General features: G+C 33.3%; 1 protein-coding gene across 2 annotated transcripts; it reads right to left on the bottom strand.

The window, feature by feature from the left end:
• Window positions 1–307: 307 nt before the first annotated feature.
• LOC132749789 (uncharacterized) lies at window positions 308–22,992 on the bottom strand. 2 transcript variants are annotated; one of them, XR_009628466.1, is made up of 4 exons: window positions 13,364–13,543; window positions 3,549–3,697; window positions 1,838–1,988; window positions 308–1,290 (listed from the first exon to the last, which is right to left on the bottom strand). XR_009628466.1 is itself a non-coding variant. In XM_060739686.1 (3 exons), the coding sequence occupies exons 1-3, from the start codon at window positions 22,928–22,930 to the stop codon at window positions 1,146–1,148; spliced, it is 351 nt and encodes a 116-aa protein (XP_060595669.1). In that variant the 5' UTR covers window positions 22,931–22,992; the 3' UTR covers window positions 308–1,145. The 2 variants fall into 2 exon arrangements, 1 of the variants encoding a protein (XP_060595669.1); XM_060739686.1 differs by lacking the exons at window positions 3,549–3,697; window positions 13,364–13,543 and adding an exon at window positions 22,876–22,992.
• Window positions 22,993–23,085: the final 93 nt, after the last annotated feature.

Raw genomic sequence — 23,085 nt, forward strand, 5'->3', positions numbered from 1 at the left:
GTGAACCAGTGTTTCTCTCTTTTTTTAGGCTTTTTTGTAATTACACATATTTGTGTATGGTGAGCTTCAATTTTTAATAAAACTTCAATAAATTTTTGTCTTCCTTTTATGTTTTTATATCAAATTTTGTTATACATGTAGTTTCAAGTATTAAAGATTGGAATAAGTCCAAGTATGTAGTTACATGTATAAAAAGATAGGATAACTCCAAGTAAGGACATTGTTACCATATATAAATGGAGCAATATTTTAAAAGGGATAGCAAACTACTGCTCATACAGTGCCAATTAAACTGAAAAAAAGTCTATTATTGCTGCACAATTTATTTGTTTGAGTATAAAAAGAAAATAATGAATTTGCAGTTTCTGTAGCAGTGTATACAAATGTTATATCCAATGAAATTCACCTTTACAAAGTTACAATAGTGAAAATGAAAAGGTGTGTACCAGAATCTTGTGTCTGCTGATTTATAAACAGACTCACACCTTTCAAAAGTAAACATGATAAAGGTAACCCTTAAACAAAAAATTATGACAATAATAATTTATGTAAGTGGGGCTGATATTTAATAAAAGATTAGAAAAAAACATGTATTCTACATAAGCGCAGTGTTGTCATCCCAAATGCTATCTCGAAATCATAACGTATTAGTATATAACCTGTTATACAGGAGACCTTTGGTGTCATGCTAAAGGTGAAGGTCGAGGTTATTTTAAACAGATAATATTTTATTTCATCCTTTCACTGTGTGTTCTTAAGTAGCATTTTAAAACTCTTTGATGACAGACGATGTTTCATAGTTAAGTGACTTGCAATTTGATTAAAATCAGCTCTAAATAACGCTACGCATTTACATGTAAAGAAATAAGCAGATGATTGGATGACTCGTAAATTAAAGAAATTTGAGCCGTGTCATGACAAAACCAACATAATCCGCGCAGTCTGATCAGGATCCATGCTGTTCGCTATCAGTTTCTCTACTTGTAATAGGGTTTGTAAGCGAACAGCATGGATCCTGATCAGACTGCGCGGATGCCAAGGCTGGTCTGGATCCATGCTGGTCGCAAACCCATTATGTTGGTTTTGTCGTGACACGGCTCATTTAATCTTCCAAGAAATTGTGTGTCTTTTGCAAGAATCATTTCTCAGCCTGAGCAGCAACAAAAGTTTGGTCCACATCCACCGAGGTCACAGTTGTTGTATCTGTATGTATGCAGCCCTAACTTCCCCGTGTCCGTGTTGCTTAGTGATGCAGCAGTATACACGTGCAAGGCATTGAAACATTTTTTACTGGAAATACAAAACATTAAATAGTATTTCAATTCTTAAAATGATTTTTTGAATATGTCATATATAATATTAAACATGTATAATATATTTACATGTAAGCTATTAAAATAAATGCAATTTACATGGAACGCGCCAGCAATTAATAAATATGTAACTGTTGAAGTTGGCACTGATCAATTACGGAATAAGAAGCACAACTATCCATGTATATATCATTCCAATAGGGTGTGCGTCCCATTGAGGAGTCTGACATACATGTATGTCAGTAATAATGTCACATATTGTAGGCAACAACCAGTTCTTACTTAATTTCATTATACATGTAGTCCATGTATGAATCATGCCAAATGTACATTTTCAGAAAGAAGTCCGTCAATCTTCAAACCAGTTTGCTCCGTAAATGATCTCGATGTTAATGCAGAATCAACGTTATTCAAAGTATAATTGACACGTGACTTTGTCAAATTATTATTAGGGCACTGGCTATTTAATTCGTCTTTTTCGACTTACTTAAATAGAAGATACCACTTCATATAAACTGACTTACGTTAAGTTGGCACAGATAGCTGTACACGTGGCTGTCGAGGCGGAACAAGTTCGTCTTACAGCATACACGTGAGACGGCTTTCCGGGTAAAATGGCGGTGCACGTGGACTGTGCAATCTCGTCCTTGTAGGCTAACGGGTTTGGAGTAGTGTCTGCAAAATAGTTAACAGAAGGTATTAGCGGAGGTGCAGTTTAATGTAGTTCATCAAACATTACCATTAATACATACTTCTTCCGTATCAAACGTATATATTTCCCCGAAGGATTATGTTTAAAACTGACAATATCAAGTCTAGCCAAATAAATTCATAGTCATAGCATTGTCACAATATCAGTCTGTAAATTGTTAAGATAAAGATTGCCACACCAGGCAGTTGAATATCATCAATTTAGTGTTATTTTCAGCTTACAGTCATACTATGCTACATAACAAAGTAGTTACGAATATCAGGACTGATGAAATTTGAACAAAGAATTTCCAGCCTGTGACCTCCAAATATAAATCATTATAAGACCATATCGTATCTATTTAGCTTTGATTTCATTTTCAGAATAAAAAAAGAAAATCTATTTCGAAACACAATTGTACGCTGACTAGCATTTTCTTTTCTACTTCAGATTAAAGAAATGCATATCAACGCTTTTCTGTTGTCAAAATGTCAAACATGGCGATATACACGTCTTTTTGCAGATCATGCAGATGTCAAACCTAATTGATATATATAGACCCTTCTTCTGACCTTTCATTTGAATAACAATTAATTTACCCACAAACATTAGCATGTGCTCTTTTGTTAACAAATATGCTGTGGTGAAATTCTTATTGTATCCACTAATCTGTTAGGTCAGGGACCTATCCATAGCCAATCAGAACGGAGCTTTAAGAACGATATTCTATTGAACTTGTACACAGCTACAAATCTTATATTAGACTCGAATCTTAATCATAGTAGTACATGCATGTAGTTGTTATTATATACGTTATTGTTTTAGTTATGTATGTTGTGGTTGGTTGGGGCTCTATACAAATGGTAATTTTACAGTTATATATGTAATTTCTGTTGTTAAAGATACCTATGTTATATTGTTCTTATACATGTACATATGACATGGTTGTTGTTACAGTTACATGTTATTGTTGCCGTTATGGTGCTTATATAATTATGTTTGTTGTTATAGTTTTATAAGACTGTTATAAATTTGTGTCGTTAATATGGTTACAAATAAGCCCGTTTGAAAATTTTGCTTTTATAGCCAAACATGCATGATTGCTATATTAAAATTCGGCAAAACTACAATGTTACAATGTATACAGTCTGCGCTAAATACAACCAATAGCAATTTTTCATCTCTTTCCGTCAAACTTCGGGTAATGACTGACATGTGTCTATACGTAAACAATTCAAATAATGGTGTCACATTGAAGCTGAAGGTTCACTGATTCTGAAAAACGCACCATTCTTATACGTGTATCTCTCAAATCATCAACATATATTGTATAACATTAGTATCATCTTCTTCGTTTACTTAAATTGAATGTATTATATAGTATACAAACAAAGTTAGAAATATAGTTACAGAAATAGCAGTACTGTGCTATTCTACTGTTGCAGATAGCAATAAAACAGTAAAATTGCCTGATTTTACTAGCAGTAACAGCAGTGTTATCAACGCTAAAGCTAAACTGCTAACTTCACATGCATTCTACTTACGTTTGTTGTTTGCACAACAGCAAAAGTTGGGCCCACAACCTGTCCCTGTACAACTGTTATATTTATACGAACGGAGTCCTGCTTTCCCCGTATCACCAGCCGCGAGAATTGTTCCAGAGTACACGTGTAAGGCATTGTAACATATTTTCCTGACAATGGCAAATAATTAATTCAGTATTGTTCAGTATTGTTATAATCTTATACATTTTGTATTAAGTAAGCAGTAATGTAAAAATACGAGCGACTTCGGCAAAATTCGTAATTTCAGCCTTTAATCAGCTTGATTTAAGGTAGAACGCGACACTTTGCGAACTTTCTAGTAGCGTCTTGAAAATTGACATAAAGAAAGTTGACCATATTTTTGATTAGATTCCGTTGATTTTATTTCAATAGTTTCAGCCAATTTTTGTACACACTACGTCAAAGTTGACCATCAAAGCCCGTTTTTGAACATGACGTCGTGGCGTATCCTTGGCACCTGTTACGGGTATCACAACGCCATTGGCGGACAAAATATCATAAATTCTACAGCATTCGATGGAAATTAATTTTTCTTTTAAGCTGATATAAAATCTATTGTTTTACGCCAAATAATGATTGAACAATGGAAAGAAAACCGTCAAATTTGTGTAAAATTTGGCGTTCAGTTTAGCCGCATTTTTCGGCTTTAAAGCGGCTTATTTAAAAATTCCTGAAATAAATTTTTGATTTTTTTCTTTTAACGTCATTTAAAATGAATACCCAGTCTAAATGACTAAAAAATTAGGGGGTCACCGACTCAAATTTTTCGGTACACGTGATTTTATTTCCCCCACCCCTTTGGATAAAAGTCACGCTATGACTGGGCGTTTGCTGTTTTGTTTGTCATGAAAAAATGTGTTGTGTCAAAATCCCGCTATAAACGGTATTTTACGCCATTATGACCACTGTGGAATATATATGGATACAATAAAGGGTACGGAATTACGTATATTATAGATAGACCGGGAAAAATAAGTGAAATTTGAATACGTATATGTATGGGACTGTATATCATGCAATACGTATATGACTAATATACCGTGATCCGTACACTCGTAATATTTGGGAACTGCGTTTGAAGTCCATATCTACTTAAATACGGATTTATTTTTTTAATCACAAGGTCAGATATAACAAAAATATATATTTTTTACTTGTAAATACGGACTTTATATATAAAAACTGAGAATAAAGATGTACTTCAGAATTACCCACGGAAAGAAATAATAATCTGATCTGACATTTGTCAGAATAACATTAAATAGTAAATCTTTGAGTAAATGTAAAATTTAATATTTCCCGGTTTTATTAACATGTCAATTGCATACTGATTAAATGTTCAGTGAACAGAGCATATAAAAGATCGACAGATCCTCGACAATATCCGGAGCATGTACACAAAAAATGACAATATATATATATATATATTTAAATATCTTCATTTGTATTAGCTTTACAACGCAACACTCATTTGTGCAGTATCTAGCTCAAGACCGCCTGGTTCGCTATGTATGTTCGGTTAAACAACCGCAGACGTGTAATAAAACCGTTTCATTATATTTCACGTTTAAAGTACTTTTTTTTTTAATTTTCCTTTTCAAAATAAATTCTACCATAAATTTGGCTATACAATGAATAATGAATATTTGTAAAGGCCGATTTGATATATATATATAGTAATGTTTTAATACAGCGTTTATGGTGAATCCTCAATTAAACGTTATTGTAAACGTTATGATATTCTAAAATGATAACTAAAACGAAAGAAAATGTATTAAAGATGTTATCAACTTGTAGAATCGAACGTGCTACCTCTGTAATCCAACACGCACTGAGCTAACGTTTCAAACATGACTGTTGCTTCACGCTAATATAATTGACTAAATTTCATTTATGAACCGTTTATTTTAATTTTCAATATTCGCACAGTTATTAAGCATATACTTTGTCGAATTGCTGCAATAGATTTTGCTTACAAGTGAAATCCTGGGTTTTAATAGATGAAATAAAATACATATCACTCACAGGATATCACTCATAGTGTGGGTAATACAAAATGTATAGCTTTGCAGAACTTCTTGTAGCGTACGTATTAATCTATTATTGAATTTCCGTAAATTTCTAAATTTACATTAAAATATATAGTTGCTAATATAGTTGCTTTTGTTCCTCATAACATATTTCTCGATCCAAGTTCATTATTTTTATTGCATTAAAATATGAAAAAGTTACACCGCAATGATAACTCTCAGCTGTATTTGTTTACGCAGCGTACGCGTTGCCGTTGAACGCCTGACGTCATTTTCTTTACATGCGTCTGTTTACAATTCTTTATAAAGTTATTTATCATGCTTAAAACAAGAAGAAAATTGTTGGGGTTTTTTTGTACAATTTTTTTTTCAGCAAACATAATCGTCATAGAATGGAAAGGCGATAATAAATTCAATAAAACTGCACTTCGGCCAAGGCATGATACTTAACTATAGACAATTGTTGTTACATATGTAACAAGTTTCGTACACTGCTGACAGTTCCTTTTTGCTCTAGTAACACGCTTTATTGAAATGTACTGTATTTAAACTTTACAAGCCTGGGTTATAGTCTTTGTTTCTGTTCGGAAAATCGACTATATTTCAATCAGAAATTGTGACGTGCTCGTACGAAAAAGCGAGTATTAGTGCTGCAAATCAGCCCATTTTACTAGCCTATTTAGAGGGGTAACTGGTCTATGTCAGCCAACAGCAAGTTTCATATACCAAAATGTTCGTCTGGATCTGTAGTTTCTGGAATGGATAGTCATTTGGCCCAACCCCGATGCGAAGCTAAGATATCCAAGATGGCGTCCAAGATGGCCGCCAAATCCCTGAATTTTCTAGTATATTTACGTTGGCTTATTTCCTTTTTCAGTTTTGTAAATCAATTGAAATTTTTCATAAAATTTCTTATTTTCAGCTTACTTATGCTATAAATTTTGACTTTATTGATTTTTTTTCTAGTTTTCATCGCCTTATTTAAACGAAAGAAGAAAAAATATGTTGCAAACTGGGTGTCCTTTTCTGAATATGTGTAACTTATTAGTTTTATTCTTGTTTAAACTGAATAACATTCATGATTTCGTTTAATACAGGTTTAAAGTTATATCTACACATATTTAGAATAAGTTAGAATAAGCGGACTATGCCATAAATGTGTTTTATTGATCTAAATTTATATACAAAGTGGGTGGGGTATTACGAACGGGAAGTCAACTTTAAATTAAATACTTTTTTGTTTTATATAATAATAGTAATATAAAAAGGTTAACAATTTTATTTAATTGGTAAGTGATGAGACATCTTATTTTTCATAGAAAATGCCTTGCATGTGTGTCTAAATGTTGAAATATCTCTTTTATTTGTTTTATGCACACAATAAGGAACTATTTACTGACCTGCAATTCGGTATTTGCTTGCCTTTTGTTAAGGATTTGTTTGCAAGTTTTTTTCTCCTTAGCCATAAACATTCATTGTTAGTCTTCAAATGTGATTTTGATTATACTTGTAGGTCACTGTTCAAAACCCATAAGCTAAGAATTTATTAGGCAATAATAATAATTATCTATTTATTAACTTACAGAATTTCTCAGACAACATTTATCTCCACAACCATCATTAAATGTAGGTTACTTACATGTTTTTATTTCAAAGAGTTATACTAAATTTATGAATAAGAGAATTTCTTTATAATGCAGGCTGTTGATTTTAAATATTCGAGCGTGCTGTCTGACATGCAGCTTCTTGTTTTAAGGCATTGGCATAACATATGATAATCTACAATTGAACCATATTTGGAGTTTTGTCATTATTGATGACGGATATAATATATACATTAAAATATAAAATGTAATTTGCTAGAACATTTAAAATGGGTAGGTTATTCAGTTTACAGTAAAAGAGACTTTTCTGCTAGACTGTATCTGAATTATAAATAAAAATATTATATTAATATAAATATATGTATTGAATTGAAAATTTATATCATAAGGTCAGTTTCTTTTTAGCTCAACTATTCGACGATTAAGGACAACTATCCTCGTCGCCGGAGCGTCGGCGTCAAAGTTTGCGTACCATAACAAAGTCCATTGACATATGGCTTGAAACTTGCGCACTTGTTTACCATCATGCCCTCCACTTTCAACACTGGATAAGGTCTATCAAGCATGTTGACAGAATTATGCCCCTTTTCCAATCTTTGAATTTACATTACCACCTCAGATAATTTCAAAATTCCATCGACCTTGCACACTTGTTCACCATCATAATCTCAACCTGTGTACAGAGAAGGTCACTGTATCAAGCTTTTTTACAATATTATGTCCCATTTTTTTTACTATCAAGCACTGAGAATAGTCGAGCACGCTGTCCTACTGACAGCTCCTGTGTATGATTTTGAGCATTTGGTTTTAAATTTGTTAACTTCATGGGAGGAATTAAGAAGAGCTTTCAATTGGACGAAAATAGCTAATCTTTTCCCTGGCGGGTACTTGATAGCGATACTATGTGCTAGGGGCCATAGAGTAACATGCACTTTTCAGTATTGTCCATGAACAGGCTCAATCAAACCGAGTCTGCAACAGCATGTTAACAGTGTTATATTTATAGGTCTTTCGGGATGGTAATGTTGGTGTCGGTAGTTTTCAATCCGGATCACGGCAGTAACCATATTGAATTTACCAGAGCACAGTTCAGCCATCGAATCGTTCCTTGACAGGCTGTCAAACAGTTTACCAGTTCTAGTTGCCCTCACTTTCGCAAGAAACTGAAACTTCTGTACATAGCAGAGCAGTGGTACAGTGCGAATAACCGTAGAAACTACATGTATTTCATGATCAATCACAACGAAAGTGACCTGCCCCGTCCGGGAATCAAACACGGGTTGCCCGATTCACAGTCCAACACTCTACCTATTGAGCTAACCGGACGACTTGGTCCTTCGGGATCATTGATAGCAAAACTTTTATAGTTCAGAATTGAATACTACTTAGTCGGTACTAAGAGACGTGAGATATGGTCTCTTATGAACAGACCCCATCAAACTGAGTTTGAATGATCAACTTTGCCACGTTTAATTGCTCTCAAAGGAGTTTACTTTATTTACTTTTATATTGTTACTAGAGGTATTTTATGTTAAGTCTCTCTACTATTTCACAACCGGAAGCTATACGTTGCATTAAATAGCACTTACCGCTACCTAGATAATATCCTTAACATGAATAATCAAGTGAAATCTAAAATATATCTAAGTGAACGTAAAATGAATAAAACAAACTCTTAATATTTTCAAATTTAAACATTTCTATCATAAACAATTACATAGTAACTAAAATCTATGATCTAATTGTTTTTTTTTTTTTTTTAAAAAAAACGTTGTTGTACTTCATGCAACATCATATTGGGTATATATATTTCTAAGTTAATTAGAGTTGCCTGGTCCTGCTGTCGTGTGGATGATTCTAATGAACGCAATTTATTTATTACTGGCAAACTTCTTTAACAAGGCGATCATAAATTACGTAAATATTTTACAAAGTCCTGTCGTCGTAATTCAGATAATATATAAAATTTAATTGTATTTTTAATCCTTGAAGATCGTTCAGCACGACATTATTGCTGTGTATACATGTTATGTGGTACTTTCAGTTTTTTCTATTTGGCCTTTTCCAACTTGGGTAGTTCCAGTACTGTATAATCACCTTTAGGATATGATTTGTTGTCTGCTTTTTAAATTAGTCTTTTGACGTCTTATCTGTGATATGCGGGCTTTATAACCTCAGATCCCCTGTCAAAATTCCATTTTATTTAGTTACGCCCATTTTTTTCTCGTTTAGGGCAATAGCATTATTTTACTTGGGGACCATACGCCGCTTTTCATGGAATGGCACTACTGTGTCACATTGAAGGTTCCATGATAACCGCCGTTTGAACACGTCTGCAGATGTTTCTAAATTCCAAATTTAACCTTTTACACATTTTAAATGTTGAATTCTGCTTAAGCCGGTGCCAGGGGGGCGTGGACAGTAATTTGCACTTTCCAGTACCGTCCATGAACAGGCTCTTGAAATCAAACCGAGCCTGCAGCATTTTCAATTTTGTTGTGTTGGACAATGTTTAGGGATTCTGTTTTTCTCTATTCTTTTATTCTTTTACGTCTAGGTATAAGCAGGCCTGATTTATGTGGAGATGACAGCTTATCTGTGGCATGCAGGCTCTGATCCCCTTTCAAAATTCCATTTTATTTCGTTCCGCTCATTGTTTTCTTGTTTAGGGCACACTAATTCTTGTACTTGGGGACCATACGCCGCTTGTTATGGAATGACACTAACGTGTCACATTGAAGGTTCCATGATAACCACATTATAAGCGCGTCTGCGGTTGTTTCTAAATCCAAAAGTTCACCATAACCATGATTAAATGTTGAATTCTGCTTAATTCTGGGCTAGGGGGCGTGTACTGTAGTTTGCACATGACAGTGCCGTTCATGAACAGATTCAATCAAACCGAGCCTGCAGCATTTTTGTTTTTGACATTTTGTGCGTTCTTAATTGTTTAAATGTCGTCTTCTGTCTTGGTAAGTGATGTTCTTGTTGCTCTGTCTTCCTTTAAGGCATCGAGTACTTTGGTTATGGTAATTAGGCTGTACCTTAATTGTACATATTTACACGATCATGTATGTATGTATTTTATTTATTTAGTCTAATGTATCCATAACAATTGTTAGAATTTTACTTGGCGGGGATATGTTTTATTTACACTGTGTCGTCATATAGGAACATACCGGTAGTGGTAATTGCAAGTTACCTACCATCCACACCCTTTAGCACCGGCTTGAGCAGAATTCTCAATTTTACATATGGTACACTTTTAAAAGAAGTGAAGACACGTCCATAGATGTATTCATACGGAAGTGATCATGGTATCTTCAATGTAAAATGTTCGTGAAATCATATTGTCCACAAGAAATAGAGAACAATGGGCGAAACTAAATAAAATTGATTTATAAAACGGGAGCAAAGGTCAAAATATAATCTTTAAAAGCAGGTAACATATCCAAAGGGTTATTATACACTATTTATCCAAAGGGTTATTATACACTATTTAAAAGAAATACTAGAACCACACAACTCGAAAAAGGTCAAATAGAAGGAATTAAAATATCACAAACACAGTTATAATGTCAAGCTGAACGATTTTCATATAATCATTATGTTTTATCCGACTACTATGCATGTTTCATGAAACCGAAGGTCAACAGAGTAATGATCTATGTAGATAAAGTATCAAACTTTTTAAATGACTATTTTGTCAATTTAAGAAACTTTAAAAAATGAATTACATTTCATTTGACATAAAAAGGTGTGTAACATATAAATAAATTAGCAGAGGTTGTTTTGCATACATTGTACTTTTCAAATCCTTAGGTGAACTTACAAAAAAAAATCATGTTATTAAATTGGTAACTCATTTTTGAACAGATTTTTAGATCTGACAGGATACCTGTAATAGTATCACACTTTGAAAATCACCTTATATTTATTAACTTACGTAAATATTGGCATTCTATATAATCAGTATAATCGAGGGGTCAGAGTTTCTTTAGATTTTTATTCATACTGGGTGGGGTACGATTTGAACAATAATTCATTAGATAACTAGAAGCAAATTATCATATTCCTGGTGTATTATGTTAATTAGTTACATGGACTGCACTAAAGAATCTATAATTTGACAGAAACACAAAATTTCGGGAAATAATTGATAGAAAAAATAAGTACCAGTTACAACCTTACATTGGAAAACTATTTTAATGTACCGCCTCTCATTTTATATGTCTTACTGCATAATTACAAAGAAAGATTTTTTAAGATATGATATGAATGCATTAAAGCATTACTCTCATAAGTACATTACAATGGTGGAATAACAAAATAAGTAATAAATATTTCTCTGTTAAAGCTAAGACAAAAGTATCATAGCAAAAACCCATATGATTAGCATTATTTTGCTTAATTACGTATAAAAAATGCAAAAGCAATCTGTTTTCTCCAATAAAATTAAATCTCTTCGTATAAAACGCTTTAAATGATATCTTTCGTGCAAAAATTTCACTTAAAATACAAAAGCGGAAACAAATATGAGCAAATATTAATATTCTAGAATATTTAGGGATTTGGCGGCCATCTTTGACGCCATCTTGGATTTTTAAGCTACGCATCAGACTTGAACCAAATGAATATTCATTCCGGAAACTACAGACCAAGACGAACAATTTGGTATATAAAACTTGCTGTTGGCTGACATAGACCACTTCGGTGTCATTTTACCCTATGAATTTGCAGCACTATATGTTATGAATAAGCAAAATATCAGGCTAAGATTTTAAATATAAATATGATTTCTCATCGTAAGGTCTCATTTTAAATTTTAAGCATTTGCAATAGAACATTGTTGTTGTTGTTTCATATGTATAAGTAAAACTCTAGAACAATTCTCCTGATAAGCTGAACATTATTGCCGCACTTTGAAGTCTCAAACGTATCTGCATACGTCGAATTTCGTAACAAAATTACTCAAGGGGTGGGGGAAATAAAATCACGTGTACCGAAAAATTTGAGCCGGTAACCCCCTATTTTTTTAGTCATTTTGACAAAGCATACATTTTAAATGACGTTAAAAGAAAAAAATCAAAAATTTATTTCAGGAATTTTTAAATAAGCCGCTTTAAAGCCGAAAAATGCGGCTAAACTGAACGTCAAGTTTTACACAAAATTGACAGTTTTCTTTCCATTTTTCAATCATTATTTGGCGTAAAACAATAAATTTTATATCAGCTCAAAGGAAAAATTAATTTCCATCGAATGATGTAGTATTTAAGATATTTTGTCCGCCAATGGCGTTGTAATACCCGTAACAGTTGCCAAGGATACGCCACGACGTCATGTTCAAAAACGGGCTTCGATGGTCAACTTTGACGTCATGTGTACAAAAATTGGCTGAAACTATCGAAATAAAATCAACGGAATCTAATCAGAAATATGGTCAACTTTCTTTATGCCAATTTTCAAGACGCTACTAGAAAGTTCGCAAAGTGTCGCGTTCTACCTTAAGTAATGGATTAGCCCAACAATGAATTTCATTAAAGGTTTAAGGGGTCTAAGTATCAAAATACAAAAGAATTGAGCTGCCAGCATTAAAGAGCCCGGTCAGACAGATGTACAGACACGACTGGTTCTATATTGGTGACAAAAGTTAGACAGAAGTTGTTATGGTTTCTTCATACGGAAATTGACGAAATGTACCAAAAGTTCACGACGTTGTGATGGATAAAAATTATAACTGATAGGACAATGGTTTATTTATTTTGCCATTAATATCAAAATTTATACTAAGTCTAAATATCTAATAATAAAACTGTTATGACTGACGTCTATGCATTTTTAATTAGACATTATATACGATGGTCTTGTATAAAGGGAATTTGTTTCTTAAGAAATGAGCCGTGTCATGACAAAACCAACGTAATGCGTTTGCGACCAGCATGGATCCAGACCAGCCTGCGCATCCGCGCAGTCTGATCAGGATCCATGCTGTTCGCTTACAGACCCTATAACAAGTAAAGAAACTGATAGCGAACAGCATGGATCCTGATCAGACTGTGCGGATGCGCAGGCTGGTCTGGATCCATGCTGGTCTCAAACGCATTACGTTGGTTTTGTCATGACTCGGCTCAAATATCTTCTGAAAGAAGATGTACCGTACCCCACATTTTTGCATACTGCCTCGCAAGTTTCAGCCGACGGACAAGTCCGTCTAACAGCATATACATGGTCAGGTTGTGTGTCCGGGATAATTGATGTACATGATCCTTGTGCTATTTCATCCTTGTAATCAAATGATTCTACAGGACCTATTTAGAGATCAATGTATCAACCATCAGTAAAACAATCGACAGATATCACATCCCTGGACATGAACATTATTAAATACATGTATACCGAACATGTTAAGGAAAAATATTTTTCAATATTTTTTTTCTTCGCTTACATTATTGGTTTATTGTAATGGATACGAAACGTTACGATATGTTACGATACGTTAACGAAACGTTACGATATGTTAGGATACGTTACGATATGTTACGATACTTTACGATAGGTTATGATACGTTACGATATGTTACGATACGTTACGATATGTTCATGTACATTGACTTACACTGACTCTAATTAGTGGGTATACTATTATTCAGATTTATAGCGCAGTGAGTCGAATAAACATAGCAGTTTCAAAAATACAACAACATTAACGTAACGCTACAAAAATGGTTAGCTTTTATAAAGATGCTGGTAGCAGCTCGATCCTTTTTTAATAATTGTCGTGTTTAGGTTTTGTTCTGCACAAATTAATAAGTATTGTTGAACTCTTTTTCAAGGTTATGATTTAAGTAATAGAGTAGTTAGATACAAATAGGAGGAAAGAATCTTTTACCGCTTTAAAGGAGAGAACGTGTACATTTAGCGTTTGATCTTTTTTACAATCCATTTAAACGTTAAACATCTTGCGCGCCTATTAGCAAAAAATGGTAATCCTCATTGAGAGCGAGATTGGTTTTACATTTCAACAATCTCTTATCCAAAAATATCAGTACTTCAAATAATCATAAAAATAGTTTCTCATTGTTCATTTGTCTTATAAATATAGCATCATTAGTACCAGATATCTGAGATTTCTGTGTACTAGTATCTATAAGCTTTAACTTGAACCAAAATATTTCTAATCAACCGTTTGCCCGAGAGGTCTTACTGAAACAATAGAACATTTCAGTACCAGATATCTGAGATTCTGTGTACATGAAAATGCTACTATCATTACAATCCGACTCTTACAAGGACATAACCAAACATATTTCAAATATCTATTTCCCTAAAATACTTAAACTAAACAAGTACTCAGAGATTTGACAGATATAGTAAAACGTCTTTAGTACCAGATATCTGCGATTTCTGTACACTAGTATGTATTTACTACGTCGTTCCCTTCTACATGTTCTATACACATACATATTCAAACCAACTTAAAATACTCATTTCTCAAACTTTTTTCAATCGAACGTTTGTCCATGAGGTTTCACAGAAGCAGCAAGATATTTTTAGCACCAGAACTAAGATGCCTGGGTACTAGTAAATATAATACTGCTCTGATCTGCTTCACGGACGAAACCAAAACTGACTCTTAAATTGCGCTGCGCTCGCTCTATTTATACTTGTGACTGAACCATCTCCGCAGTGAATAAAAACAATGATTTTGATGGGCTAATAAAAATAAAACGTTTCTTGATACTTAGATACTGATTCTAACAAAATCTTATAAGCGTTTCTTGATACTGATTCTAACAAAATCTTATTTATAAGCGTCTGTTACTTAAAGTTATATATTTAATCCTCTTATGAATTACTGTGAACAATAAATAAACAATTTCAAATACAAACACTTTGAAAGATACCCTAAAATTATCAGATTTGAAAGTTAAAATGATTAAAATACCTACTCTTTATACCATGATAAATTTACAAATACATTATATTTTTCCAATATAAATGGCGAGCTTATAGAAAGGGGAGGCAATAAAGTTACCCATAAAATACGTTGTCATCGGTCAGGTCTCTGTCGAGTTACACTTGCGGCGACTTCGAGATTACGTTTTTCCTAAAACTTGAAATGATTGTAATGACAGCTTAAATTCCTTTAAGAGTAATCAATTCCCTACCATTTGGTACCAAAATATTGAAAATTGGTGAAAAAATGTTGGAGTTATGGAGTTCATAATATGAAAAAGGCAAAGCTTCAAAGCGAGCTCGATTTTCTTATACCGTAAAATAGTTTAAAGGAATAAGAATGGATGGATTGATGTCTATCTAATATAAATATTCATCATTTAAAAAGAGGAACCATGACAGTTTTCCTATTGACATCAACCCTATAAGAGAGAAATTCGTGTTTAAAGACACTATTTTTTACTTGAGATATAAGTTCATGGGCGCCGCCATTTTGGCGTTCTGTCATTCTCGCGAGACAGACGAGACCGAGATTGTGACGTGTTATACCCACTTCCGGTATAGGTGTACACGCTGGTACAACTGAAATATATCTTGATGAAGAACTTATTAATTTTATTGCATACATTATATATATTATTTATGAAAACATCATATGGAACTGAATTGCTTTAATTGATTAATTGAAGACGCCGCGACATTAATTATCATTTGTTCGATATTAAAGCTTGCTGATGATCCTACCACATGATTTAAGCAATGACTGCTTAATTTTCAAAGATAAACCATAAATTTACTTTTACGCGATTTTCCGCCATTGACGCCAAAAATGAGAAAGGCGCAGGAAAATCGGCAGCCAGACTTATATCGTATGAAAACAAAACTGTCCGTAAAGTTATTTAGGCACCCAGTCAAAACTGGTACCAACAGCAACAGGTTGCCCATTCCCCTATAATTACGCATATTCTCGGGTTTATCCAGTTCCCTAAAGTTTTTTTCCTCGTTATCTACTTACCAAATTCCTTTCCCCGACAGATACGCATTTCTACTACCGTAAATTTAATCCAATAAAACAAAAAATCATAAATCTACTTAATATTTAAAATGATTATTGGTAACTGAAAAAAAAATGTGTTGCTATTTTATGACGTGCTGTAATTTACTACAGTATAATTTGACAGGTGTGGAACCGAATTCCCCCTAAGGTCATTCAGTTCACTGATGAAGCGTAAAAAAATAGATGTCTATTTCGTCATTAGAATATTTGACAAGGGTGATTAACCAATCAGGGCAACATTGTGCATGATCAAAAGGTCTGTCGGCACAGAAGCATACAAGGAGCAATAAAAATCGTCAGTACACAGTGTGACAGCAGCATTTGGTGCAAATTAGGAACAATTAAAATGGACAATGCGCAGTATTAGACATAAGTAGTAAGAACCAGCAATTGTGTGAATAAATTATGCAAATTAGATTTTTGAGCAGCCAATAAAAAAGATTTGCCTGCAGTTAATATTAGGCTACGATTAAGATGCGCAGCATCATACGTTAACAGACATGTTAACAATTTACTTTTCAAAACAGTTGCTTATATTTTTGAAATGTGTACATCAATTATAACATATGTTCACACCTTTAAATTTGAAAGTCAGAATCAAACTGCAAAAAATTAATTATATGTACTATTAAGAACACGTTTTAGTTGGGTTTTTATAATGGAAGTGGCTAGCGTACGGGCCCGTACGGCTAGCCAAAAGTTTTAGCCGTACGTGAGACACGTACAACTAGCAAGGACACGCTGTATTGGCTAGCCGTACGGCACTTTTCAAAATTTTATGGAAGTCGAAAATGCATATGTTATTTTATGACTTTAAGCCAGGATTTTAACCAAGAAACAGCATTAATTGTCTTTGGATGTTAACTTTTTAGAGATTAATCGCCTTGATCGCTATATATATCGATCTTTGTCATCGCAAGATTTCGTGAAAAAATAGCCTTTGCTTGCATTTACACCAATTGAAATAGTGTACAAATTTTTGATAATAATCTTTTTTTGTTTCATTAAGTTTAATTTTCGACACCTTTTATATGAAAAAAAAAACAACAAACACTGAAAATGATTGTTGTTAGACTCTTGATAATTGCGACAATTACCGACGGTACTGTATCAAGGAAAGTTTGCATGTTCCGTGAAAGGCATTCTAAAATTCTATTGTCAGTCCCTGGATAGGTTTTAATTAAGGCTAATTAATTGATTGACTGTGCTTTTATGTTCGATATTTATCTACTGTTTTGAAAATTATATAATTATTTTTGCATTTTACCGTTTTTTGTTTTTTTTCATTCAATGTTCTTTTTATTTATTTATTCTACTCCGATCATTTTTTATTCGATCCATGAGCTTAAAATTAACAAAAATGATTTAATAATTCATACAAATAAAACAACAAATGATAAGCATGAAAATCAACAATTTTATAACGTTCGACTTCCATATAATTTTGAAAATTGCCGTACGGCTAGACAATACAGTGCGTCCTGGCTAGTCGTTCGTGACTAACGTACGGCTGGAACTTTTGGCTAGCCGTACGTTTCTTTATCTTTTATTATTATTATTTTTTTTGATATTGTTACGTATTTTGAATCATAAAAAATCTCCTCTACACCTCCTGTGAAAATTAAATTGTCTGATCAATACTTTATTATATTAATATTTCCTTACGATTCAACTAGATTTATCATGAATCTAAAGATGTGGGGAAATGACATCACGCGCACCTGTTTTATACGGCCAATACACAAACATGGCCGCGCTTACCGATTTGTAGAAATCGGTGATTTAGCGATTTAAATTTTGTTATCATTCGTTTAATATTATTATTTAGCGGCAGAAAATTTGCAGACTTATTATTTATAGTATTCTTTTTCTGAAATCATGTTTTTATTCTAACCTTGTCTTTCCCTTTAAAATAATCGTTCATTTTTATTTTACATTTTCCGTTTTAAAATTGTCATTCGGTATTTTATACACTGCTTCCGTTTATTCTGGTTCCCCTTTCTATTATGGTTCCCATATAAGTATGCAGGACACCAGTCAACGCTTCCGTTTTCAATCAGAGTACATCGGCTTTTATCGTTATCTTGTAATTCGAAAAGTTGCGATGTGTCCAATTCGGTACTTCGGACGAAAGTTTTCAAAACCATCACTTAGCAGGTACTCGCGTTACCGTAAAGCTCGCTTTGCGAGCAGGCCCTTTGGGCCAGCTCGTCGAGCTCGCTAATATGAAAAAGGCAAAGCCTCAAAGCGAGCTCGATGTACTTTTAACGTGAAATAGTAATATGAAATTAGGCAAAGCCTATGAACGGGGAAGTCGGTAAAAATCCTTTCATTTTTTCCGTTTTAAATGTGTCATTCGGTATTATATATACCCGCTTACGTTTTCACTCGGAACACTCGACGATTATTATTAATCCGAAAAGTTGAGATTTGTTCCGTTATCGGAATACACCGCCTTTTATCATTGAGTTACATTGTAAATGGCGGCGCCTAACTAGAACTGACACTGAAAATTTCATTGATAAGTATAGAATTCTATATATTTTTTTTTATTTGATTTTCTTTTAAATATACGCGTGTAGTCTATAGCCGGGCAAGGCAAAGCCCGGGCCCGCTTCGCGAGCCCGGACTTTGACTTCCCCGTATGAAATAATCGCTCATTTTTATTTCAAACGCAGTGACGAGTGCGTGTGACGTCACACAGTACGTGTAAATATGGCTCCGCCCCTGTCGTTAAATGATTAACTAGTTTTGAAAACGTTGATAAAACTTTGTTTATTTTATTTCACTCTATAATTTTTCAAGCGAAATAAAGATTATTAAAAGTGAAATAAATGTAAAATGACTGACGTCTATGCATTTTTAATTAGACATTATATACGATGGTCTTGTATAAAGGGAATTTGTTTCTTAAGAAATGAGCCGTGTCATGACAAAACCAACGTAATGCGTTTGCGACCAGCATGGATCCAGACCAGCCTGCGCATCCGCGCAGTCTGATCAGGATCCATGCTGTTCGCTTACAGACCCTATAACAAGTAAAGAAACTGCTAGCGAACAGCATGGATCCTGATCAGACTGCACGGATGCCCAGGCTGGTCTGGATCCATGCTGGTCTCAAACGCATTACGTTGGTTTTGTCATGACACGGCTCAAATATCTTCTGAAAGAAGATGTACCGTACCCCACATTTTTGCATACTGCCTCGCAAGTTTCAGCCGACGGACAAGTCCGTCTAACAGCATATACATGGTCAGGTTGTGTGTCCGGGATAATTGATGTACATGATCCTTGTGCTATTTCATCCTTGTAATCAAATGATTCTACAGGACCTATTTAGAGATCAATGTATCAACCATCAGTAAAACAATCGACAGATATCACATCCCTGGACATGAACATTATTAAATACATGTATACCGAACATGTTAAGGAAAAATATTTTTCAATATTTTTTTTCTTCGCATAAACATTGCGTAGCATGCATACAAAGAACATGAATAGGCTGTGCCCGTTATACTGAAGGTCAAGGTCACTAATGTATTGTACTTTGGTTATTTTCAACGAAGCCTTTGTTTCTCTGGCATATCGCTGTTTCTATTGCTTATATCTAACTGTAACTTCACATAAGCATTAGGCAGCATGCATACAAAATATACAAAGAGGCTTTGTCCATTATACCCTGGGTCATGATCATAGTCACCTGAATACTGACATGTTAAATGTTCAACATGTAAACATGGAAAAGTGTGACCATTTTCAAGAAAATTGAACCAAAATTGGGATTTCTAGAGTAGTAAATAAAGTATTCTATGACTATGACCTAGTTTTTGACCCATATAACCCAGTTAATATCTTGACCTAGAATCATCCAGATGAACATTGTGACCAAGTTTGATGAGGACCATGTCCAAATTGTTTACATGATTTTTTGTATGATTTTACATTGTGACCTTGATTTGGTCCCACATGACTCATTTTCCATCACGACCGAGAAATCCCCGATATTAACACTGTGGCCAAATTTGATGAAGATCCAACCACAAGTGATACCTCTATAGTGGTTAAAACTAAAATGTTGATGCACACACAGACATAAGTGATCTCCAAATCTGACTGAGCTGAAAGTGAAGCCTATTGCTTAACAAGTGGATCATTCGTGATACGATACTATGTGTTTGTACCACTAAAATGAGGCCCTCCATGACAAATCTGCTGGGAATAAAGATCCCTTTATACTCATTTTATATGTCATGAAATAAGAAATACATTGTAGTTTTGTTTTCAATTTCTTTTATTTTCAATCTACCCCCAATCATTTTCACTTATATATGACTAATCAAGGAAGATGATACTGACAAAATATAATTTTAGTTTACAAATTCAAAGATAGTTAAAATTGATGTAGCGGAACATATAAAAGTAAAATTATATCAATGAAACAGTAACATTTACAAATGTTTTTGGGGTTTTATGTGCAAAATCACTTATATGTAATGCATTTGTGCATAAATTGTCAAAATTAAATGAGAAAATTGCCCTTGCGTGACTTTGTTGGATGATTAAGAAATAATATATCCCAAGCTCAATAACATCACTGTTTGGAGTTCGGATGCTGGGAATTGTATCACGAGGGCGTATCCCGAGTGATATAATGATGCGCATCCGAACTACAAACAGTGATGTTATCAAGCAATAAAATCACCGATTTGGATATGTTATTTCGATTCTAACACGACATCAACACATAAATGCTGTCGTACCTGATATTTAGCTAAATTGCGCCGGATTTGTTTCCGTAACGTCTTATTGTCAGCGCGTCACTTTTAAGTGGTTACGTCACGTGTATAATTATTACGTCACATGTCTAAATATAGAACGTCAAACAGTGATTTTTTAGCATAATAACACACACTTTCGGTTTTTCTATGTTCAATGGGGAAAAATGCGGGTCGTGTTAGAATATATGATTATATGTATATTTGTACATTAGATATTTTCGTGGTAAAAACACAATATTATTCACGTCAAAATAAGTTTCGCATATACCAGACATCGGCTTTAAATTAAAACTGTCTTTAAATTAAAACCGTGATCAGATATGATGATATTGAAGCAGATGTATTTTAATATTTAATCTTAATTCATATAGCTTTAATAGAAATATTTAGATAGGATAATTTCACTTCACCTAAAATATTTATTACATATTCTCTCATTTTATTTGCAAGTAATTCTTTCTACTGCAGCATTTTATAGACACTGAGTTAAGAACGAACAAAAAATGTCATATCATCTGGATATTCTGAGACCTTATAATATATTATGTGATTATGAATTTTCATAATTGTAATAAAGCATCTGTAGCATAAATACTCAATTTTAAGGTACGCTTTTAGGCAATTTTTCATCATGTAAGTAGCAATTACTAAGAAGCGTAGAAGGAGGAAGCAAAATTTTTTACCCTCCCCCATCCCCTTCACCACAACAAAATTTTAAGGGTCTCAGTGTAACCCACATATTTCAGTGATTGTTAGGAAGAAATGCAATATTTACTTTTACATACATGTAGTACTTTCTGTAACCATTGTAATTTTAATAATTATGTGAGGGGGCGTTTTTCTTACGAAACCCTCACATTTCTTACTATTATAGTAGAATTCCAATAATTAATATTTCTACATGTGTATTTTCTATATTGTATTAATTTGCATAATATTGATGTATGTACTATTCTTTGCACATGTTTAAGTATTGTTGGTTAAAATAATAAATAGAGGCCATACCTTATAGTATGGTATGGCCATTAAACACAATTTGATAGTTTGTTATTCCTCGCGTGGCTGTTCATAAATATATTAAACCTAATTTTAGTAGTTTTGAAAAAAAAATCATATTTAAACGTCTATTATAATTATTTTGAGCTCCACAACCCATTTGTCTGTGGAGGGTACAACAGAAACGTGGATACGCACATAATTTTTTTTTTATCATTATTAATTTACTTCTGTCGATTTTCGGTTACAAATAAAGCGCCGTAGAACTGTCCAAAATACACCAATGTACACCAAAATTTTAAATTTGTCCATTGGGGGCATGCATCTAGGCCGTCTTGTCATTTTGAGAATCCGCCGGAGATCCTTACGTAATACATGCACCGGCTTTCCGGCACAAAGGTTATACAGTATGAGATATTTTTTATTGCGTATTTGTCGTGTAGTTACCCGACATTTAATTCCATTTCATACCTGTAGAACGGAAAAGGCAATTTCTAACAGCACATTAAGCAGTCACCACATAATAGCTTGTATCATTGAGATTGACAGTACGAAATCATCTGATAAGTTTTACCTGTAAACATTTCAGCCAGAGCACAATCATAATTAAATAAATGAAAAGTGACAAAAGCTCTTGTAGAAAGTACTTTTTAAAAATTAAAATCATACATCTCGTGAGAAAGTACATTTATAATAATAATGATAATAATAATGATAATAATAATAATAATAATAATAATAATAATAATAAAAATAATAATAATAATATTAATAATAATAAGTCATACATCTCGTGAGGAAGTACATGTATAATACTACTACTAATAATAATAATAATAATAATAATAATAATAATAATAAAAACAACATTAAGTAACTTACCAACAGCAATGAGAACTAAGGTACACACAGTGAAGACGCTCACTTTAAACGGCATTTTTAGCGTAGAAATCCGACCATTTGAAGCATGTAGGTAAATTAAGATGAAAAGAGACGCGCTCCTTATAAATACCTTAAGATACTTAAGGCCAAGAGAATAAATAGAGGATATTCAAGTTTCTTTCTATAAATACAGGATTTATTTTCATGAGT

The sequence above is a fragment of the Ruditapes philippinarum genome, unplaced genomic scaffold, assembly GCF_026571515.1.
Source record: "Ruditapes philippinarum isolate M1 unplaced genomic scaffold, ASM2657151v2 ctg11624_1_1_1_1, whole genome shotgun sequence".
Classification (NCBI taxonomy): domain Eukaryota; kingdom Metazoa; phylum Mollusca; class Bivalvia; order Venerida; family Veneridae; genus Ruditapes; species Ruditapes philippinarum.

What these genes read in the sequence shown, in the direction of transcription:
- LOC132749789 (XM_060739686.1), bottom strand. Translation starts at nt 22,930, where the DNA reads ATGCCGTTTAAAGTGAGCGTCTTCACTGTGTGTACCTTAGTTCTCATT. An exon ending in CTTAGTTCTCATTGCTGTTG is followed by an intron (nt 1,989 to 22,875) that starts GTAAGTTACTTA and finishes ACTATTTTGCAG; the next exon opens with ACACTACTCCAAACCCGTTA. An exon ending in GCTATCTGTGCCAACTTAAC is followed by an intron (nt 1,291 to 1,837) that starts GTAAGTCAGTTT and finishes TTGTATTTCCAG; the next exon opens with TAAAAAATGTTTCAATGCCT.